Source organism: Hermetia illucens, chromosome 1 (assembly GCF_905115235.1).
Source record: "Hermetia illucens chromosome 1, iHerIll2.2.curated.20191125, whole genome shotgun sequence".
Taxonomy (NCBI): domain Eukaryota; kingdom Metazoa; phylum Arthropoda; class Insecta; order Diptera; family Stratiomyidae; genus Hermetia; species Hermetia illucens.
In genome coordinates this window covers 29,493,132-29,500,583 of record NC_051849.1, presented here as the reverse complement: position 1 = coordinate 29,500,583, position 7,452 = coordinate 29,493,132, and the positions used below count along the sequence as shown (strand labels likewise).

At 39.8% G+C, this 7,452-nt stretch overlaps 1 protein-coding gene and 1 long non-coding RNA gene across 3 annotated transcripts; both read left to right on the top strand.

The window, feature by feature from the left end:
• The first annotated feature begins 12 nt into the window (after positions 1 to 12).
• On the top strand, positions 13 to 1,793 carry LOC119660208 (elongation factor Tu). The gene is made up of 5 exons (XM_038068646.1): positions 13 to 450; positions 511 to 602; positions 665 to 1,201; positions 1,254 to 1,482; positions 1,539 to 1,793. The coding sequence occupies exons 1-5, from the start codon at positions 75 to 77 to the stop codon at positions 1,736 to 1,738; spliced, it is 1,434 nt and encodes a 477-aa protein (XP_037924574.1). The 5' UTR covers positions 13 to 74; the 3' UTR covers positions 1,739 to 1,793.
• Positions 1,794 to 3,544: 1,751 nt separating this feature from the next.
• On the top strand, positions 3,545 to 7,295 carry LOC119661399. Of its 2 annotated transcripts, XR_005250581.1 has the most exons (4): positions 3,545 to 4,017; positions 4,074 to 4,237; positions 6,604 to 6,688; positions 6,748 to 7,295. It is a non-coding gene; the product is annotated as an uncharacterized LOC119661399 (long non-coding RNA). The 2 variants fall into 2 exon arrangements; XR_005250580.1 differs by having other exon boundaries at positions 3,545 to 4,237.
• Positions 7,296 to 7,452: the final 157 nt, after the last annotated feature.

The following is a 7,452-nucleotide window of genomic DNA, read 5'->3' as shown; positions in this document are numbered from 1 at the left end:
GTTTGTTTTGGTAGTGAACCCACTCAGGTTAATATTTTTGATGTCCGACGTGCCATTCTAATTCGCCGGCAAAAATGCCCATTTTTCGGGATTGTGCTTTAATTATTTTAAGAAGGAATGTGGTACAAGGAAGGCCAATAGTTTCAAGATGTAGCTCAATTGCTTGCAGGAAACTTTCAACGAGCTATGGCGCGAAAAGTACTTTCAGTGAGAGCAGCGTCTTTAACTCCTTTCTTGTCTCAAGGAACCGGCGGGCAAATTTTTTACTGACTCGATCCTTTAGTAGTGAAACAGCAGAAAAAGTCAATTGCAATATAGGCACAATCGGACATGTGGATCACGGTAAAACCACACTAACTGCGGCTATAACGAAAGTTCTGGCGAAAGATGGACTCGCTGACTTCATCCCCTACGACGAGATTGATAGAGCGCCGGAGGAAAAAGCCAGAGGTTAGCTGTAGTTCGGAATATTACGTTCAACAAACATAAGACATTTTGTTACTTTTGCAGGCATAACAATAAACGCATGTCACGTTGGTTTTTCAACGAAGGCTCGACGATACGCTCACACCGACTGCCCGGGACATGCTGATTACATAAAGGTTTGTTTTGCAGTTTCTAACATTGCCTCCGTTTTATACTCAATTCAGTGCGTCAAGTTTAGAATATGATTTCCGGAACATCACAAATGGATGGAGCTATTCTGGTAGTAGCCGCGAACGATGGACAAATGCCACAAACTCGAGAGCATTTGTTACTTGCCAAGCAGGTCGGGGTGGAGAAAATCGTCGTGTACGTTAACAAAGCGGACCTGGTTGATAACGACGTTTTAGAACTAGTGGATATCGAAATACGTGAACTGTTGACGGATTTCGGGTTCGACGGAGCAGCTTCGCCAGTGATTTACGGTTCAGCTTTACAAGCCCTGCAGGGAGCGGAGACAGAATACGGCGAACCATCAATTCGGAAGCTACTTGAAATAATTGATGAATATATTCCTACCCCCACCCGCGATTTTACTTCTCCTTTTCTAGTTCCAATTGACAATGCATTCACAGTTCCAGGGCGGGGAACTGTTGTTGTAGGAACGATTAAACGTGGAGTTGTGAACAGAAACGATGAAGCGGAATTGTTAGGTTTTGGAGAAAGCATAAAGACAACTGTTTCGGACATTCAGATTTTCAAGAAAAGCCAACCTAAGGTGAGTACGTCAATTTCAACGAAGAGGTTGATTCTGAGCATAAGACTCCTAGGCGGTAGCTGGTGACAACATTGGATGTTTGTTGCGTGGAGTTCGAATTGGAAGTGTGCAGCGAGGAATGCTCCTTTGTGCCGCGGGAAGTGAAGAAGTTTCCAATCACTTCGAAGCATCTATGTACCTCCTCGCTAGGAACGAAGGCGGGCGATCGAAACCTTTGACTTCCAAATATATTCAGCAGCTTTTCAGTCGCACGTGGAATATATCAGCTCGGGTTGATTTAGGTAAGTTTGAAATCACTAACTCGCTTACGATCCCAAAATAACTAACATCTCCCTAGGACAAGACAGATCAATGCTTATGCCGGGCGAGCATGCTCCCGTGTACCTAACTTTACTGAGAAAGATGGTAATGTCACCTGGACAAAGCTTCACTATTCGGGAAAATGGCTCGACGGTGGCGACTGGGGTCATAACGAAGAGATTGAAATCACTCAATCTGCCAGCGAATAAACTTTCAAAGGTTGTACTGCAACAGTAGGATGATAAGATGATAATGGAGAATGAGATTCATGAAATAGAACGAGTGTTGAACGTATTTTATTTTCATCAAATACAAAAATTACTCTCAATTATGAGAGCGACATAGTCCTCTTGCTATCCTTGCCCAGTGGCAAGAATCACTGGATCACGATATCATCCTTAACACTTAACTACTGATGTCCGGTATTTTTTACAGGTAGGCAGTTCCAGTTTTGCGATTTCCATGAGTATCCACTGCATCTATATACCTTCTCAGCGCTTAGTATAACCAAAGTGTCCAGTGTGTTTTGTGAAATGTCGTTGTTTTATCGCTAGTCAATAATCATCAACGGCACAACAACCGGTATCCGCTCCAGGCCAGCCTTAATAAGGAACTCCAAACACCCCGGTTTAGCGCCGAGGTCCACCAATTCGATACCCCTAAAAGCTATCTGGCGTCCTGACCTACGCCATCGCTCCATCTCAGGCAAGATCTGCCTCGTCTTCTTTTTCTACCATAGATATTGCCCTGATAGGCTTTCCGGGTGGGATCATCCTCATCCATACGGATTAAGTGACCCGTCCACGGTAACCTATTGAGCCGAATTTTATCCACAACCTGACGGTCATGGTATCGCTCATAGATTTCGTCGTTATGTAAGCTACGGAATCCCCCAACCTCATGTAGGGGGGCAAAAATTCTTCGGAGGATTCTTCTCTCAAACACGGCCCAGAATGCGCAATTTTTCTTGCTAAGAACCCAAGTCACCGAGAAATACATGAGGACTGGCAAGATCATTGTCTTGTACAGTAAGAGCTTTGACCCTATGGTGAAACGTTTCGAGCGAAACAGTTTTTGTAAACTGAAATAGACTTTGTTGGCTACCAACAACCGTGCGCGCATTTCATCGTCATAGCTGTTATCGGTTGTAATTTTCGTCCCTAGATAGGAGAAATTATCAACGGTCTCAAAGTTGTAGTCTCCTACCTTTATTCTTCCCGTTTGACCAGTGTGGTTTCATGTTGGTGGTTGGTCTGTTTTCGGTGCTAACGTTGCCACCATATATTTTGTCTTGCCTTCATTGATGTGCAGCCCAAGATCTTGCGCCGCTTGCTCGATCTGGATGAAGGCAGTTTGTACGTCTCGGGTCGTTCTTCCCATGCTGTCGATATCGTCAGCATAAGTCAGTAGTTGAGTGGACTTAACCCCTCGCATTTACCTCAGCATCACGGATCAATTTTTCCAGGGCCAGATTAAAGAGGACGCATCCCCTTGTCTTAGATCGTTGTTGATGTCGAATGGTGTTGAGAGTGATCCTGCTGCTTTTATCTGGTCTGGCACATTGGTCAGGGTCAGTCTAGTCAGTTTTATCAATTTCGGCGGGATACCGGATTCTCTCATGTCCATGTAGAGTTTTACCCTGGCTATGCTATCATAGGCGACTTTAAAATCGATGCAACTGATTGTCAGAGGGGATTCTGGGTGGTGTTGTTATTCGAGCTCGGAGCACCATGCCAACGAGATAGCGATCCGAGTCTATATTGCCTCCGGCCTAAATTCAATTTTTATGAATGGTAGATTCGGAAATAATGCTAGTGGCATTCCTAATTGGCATTTGCTATTCAATTAGTGCCTACGACAGTTTCCTAAACGAATTCATGCTAATTAATCCCATTCAAATGTAACAATCGAAAACGAAAAATGCGGCCATATTGCAAATGGCGCAACAAACTCTCTCTCTCTCTCACACAACGCAAGACTTCGATTTTCCGAACTTTTCTGCGTCCCGCATTGCGCACCGCACTTATTGTATATTACCTCATACAAGTCCGTGTACTGAACTTCATTTGACGGCTCTCTCACTGCGGACGGACGCAGTCACTACGCTGTTGTGTTTAGGCCATATCTCTTTTCAAGCGAAATTGTGAAATTTTCGTGTAAAATTATTATCTGACGTATCAGTGAATTGGGAGAACGTGGTGGAAATAGTGGGTTAAATTAACGGCTTAAGTTGGCTTCTTCCGAAGCGATTACTTAGACAATCTAAATAATATCATAATTACACTTTGCCAATTACACTCGCTGAACTATTTATAGCGTGCTTCCTGGTTATATGGATACCTTAGACAAGAAAACTATCGGTATTGGTATAGAAAAACGCCACGCAATACATGTAAGAGGTGTTCAGAGCAGAATGCAACCTTGATTCAATCTCAAATCGGAACGTTCAGTTTTTGTCCCGCTTTTATTTTCGAGTTTCACCTCCTGTGTATAATCTTCTTGATGCTGGATTATAGGTATGAATCGAAGATGAATTTATGAAAACGTATTAGATTAAATAGTGTTTTATTAGTACGTGACGCAATCTAATGATACGAACCCACGGTAATAGTGCGCCTTTTGTAAGAACGTACAAGTGTTAGACGAAAAGATTTCGACTATGGAAATCTCAGGGTTTTACGTAATTGGGAGTTCAGACATCTAAACATTCACATATGTAATCATGGAGAAATTGAGGTAATTCTTTCAACATCTTAACCTTGACAAATGCCATGCAGTCTGTTATCCTTTCTTATATTATAATGTCGAATTCATTTTTGACATTCAACAGTTGATATAAATACTTAACCCTTAGTTGGAGTCGTGGGGTCAAAATGGACCCCATCGTCTGCATATTTATATTTTTTAACTTACACGCACGTGTAATCACAAAACCTTATTAAAATCGGTTTACTGTCTATCTGTCACACGCATTTTTCTCGGAGACTGTTGTAGCTATTGACACCAAATTTGGTAGAAACGTGGGAACTGTGCATATTCACGCATATAGTGGGTTACATCCTTTTACGTGGAATTTAAGGGGGGGGGTAAATTTCTTTTTCATCAAATATAGTCACGTGGGGTATCAAATTAAAGGTCTCGGTTAGTACTTTCCGAAGCCGGTCTTAGTTTTGACATTTGTTGGAATAGGGTGGGGTGGGGAGTGCGGGGGGTTGAAAGTGATCATTTCTTCAACGGACTCATTCTCAGAAACTACTTAACCGAAAAATCTGAAAACAGCCAAGAGGCTGTATGGCGCCTAGGCCCCAAAATACTCTCCATACCTATACATGTTACCTAAGATATTAATAATACATTACTATAATTTTTAGTAATTGGCAGGAAAACCCTCCTTAAGTTCCTCTTAGGATCACGAAATTTTGCAGTAATGTAGGCTACAGCATAGACCATGATTCTACCAAATGGTGGTAGCGAAAATCGCACCATTATTAACAAAGTTATATTAGGCGCTTCTGTGAAAATTCAAGACTTTGAATGTCAATATCACTTGAAAGTGGATATTCTCACATAATATTTGCATATATTACATGCTACATACCAATGGGGCCGACTAAAATCTCTTTATAAAAGAAAAACACAAAACCTTTCATACCTGAAGCGTCTAGCTTCCGGTTTCTCGACTTGTTTTAATTTGAATTTATAAATATAATGTTTGTTTTTTTTTTCATTAATTTTGATTTCGAAAGCGATACGGTTCTCGGTAGAAGTGGATTATGTGACGATGAACTTATTAGTGATCGAGAAAAAGGGAAGAATGTTAGTTGCCCGGAAGGCGGTCCATTATCCGTGTGGGTAGATTTTACAGTACAATTAGCTCTGAGAATGGAAAAACGGGTGCAGTTCTCTTACGAGTATTTTGATGCAAAAATCGGTGAAAATGGTTAGTATTGTAACAACCTTTTAATTTAGAGAAATCTATGAAATACAATCAATATGAATATATACATAGATTTCAAAAAAAAAACAAAAAACTTTCTAGAGCACACGAAACATGTCGAAACCTTTACAGTTGTGGCGGCACATCGGAGGCATGAAGCACGACCGTATTGCAGTGGTGAATTCGCCTCCGCTGTACTGTCGCGGCTGGTGGCTTGGCAACAGGCCGGCGCGCAGACTTTAGCCTCTTTGGCCCGTTACGCCTCCTTACGGGATCAGCGATGTCCGTACATGATTGGTAACTATTTCAGGAATTGGATTATCTTCCAATGTTCTATTTACCCGCAAAGTTTGTCAGTAAATTGAAGTCCAGATAGCAGGGAATCACTTCTCTACCTTCAGCAACAAAGAAAACTCTGAATCCTTCTGTAAAGAGGGCTAGAACCGTTAGTGCTTTTTTCACTTCAAAGAAATCGCATCTGCACGCGTCGGCAGCCCGTAGGAGAAGAAGCAAAGTTTGCGTGTGGTCGTTATGGAAGAATCTGAACGCAAAACAGGGCATTTTTATCTATGTGACCGAAAAGGAACCAAAAACAATCCAAACAAAAATTCAAAATGTTGCAAATATATTTGTAAAAGGCATTTAGTGAAGACGGTAATGTGCTCTAAATATCAAATATAAGCAGTTTTAAGAATAGTCTAAGGAACTCGCTTTGTTTTCGCTAACATTTTGAAGTTACTTTTAGTTTGTCATTTCTTTATATTTCATAAATCTAAGAAGAAGGTTATTTTTTGTTTAATATCAAAGCCTAAATAACTCTAAAAAAGTATTTGCTTTTGTTTTTTCGTTATTTTTTCATATTTTTCAACTATCCGGAGACTTAAAAAACATACCAAAAACCGAAGACTGTAATTAAATATGTAATGAAAGATCTATGATAAAGTTAACAAAAATTTGATTATTATTAAGAAAACGGGTTATTTTTTTTTTATAATATGCAGACCCCACGACATCAATTATGTAACTAAAAATATCGACAGCAGTTAAGGGTTAAGATTATATCATGTGCAGATCGGCGATTATATGTGTTATGGACTATTATAATATTTTTTTTAAATATTGTTATTTATGGTCGCAGTAACCATCATTTTTCACTGTTTTTCAGATGCTGGATATAACAAAGATTTATACAGTTGATCTATAAAATATAATGGTTTTTGTTAAATAAGTTCTGAATAATGAATTTACAGGTAGGTTCATCTCTATCATGTAGAAATTTTATATTTTTTCATTTTTGAATTCTTTTTAGCAAGCTTTGCCTGGTTAGCTATGGAAAATTAGGTGAAATCAGAGACCGCACTAATTTGAGTAGCAACCAATTCCGCTCCGCTTTTCAGTAGATGACGAGCTCACGACCACTCATCAGCTAAAACCAGTCTAGGTGCAAACCTGGCGATTTCGAACAATAATTCATATCCTTGTCGAGTTTTGAATTAAACAAAGTAGTGTCACCTGCAGCGGATTTCGGTCACGGTGTTCCTCAAGGTGGAGGCGCGATTGAAACCGACCAGCCACAAACATTTTTTCCGGGTACTGTTCCATTCAACTTTTGTAATTATATATGTAAACACTTATGTATGGTTTGGTGCATGCAGTAAAGTGGAAATATTCAATGTAAGTGCGTATATATAACATACACACCAGTATGCGGTCATAGAAAATGTTTATTTAGAATAAGTATAATATTTATGTCTTTAATATGTACATACATATATCTGAAAGTTTGGAAATTCATACATGAAGGAATATTTTGAATTTGTAGCTATCTGCAAAAAGAATAAACGTGCATAGAAAGTTCGTCACTTAAACCTTTATCTCTGAAGTTTTCAGCTTCCGGTATTCCGACTTGTTAATCTGGGAGTGAATGATAAATTCCACATAATAACTAGGACATTATAAAGTGCGTATAGTATATTGTCTTGCCTTTAAGTTAAGTTCTTAAAATCATTTTAAG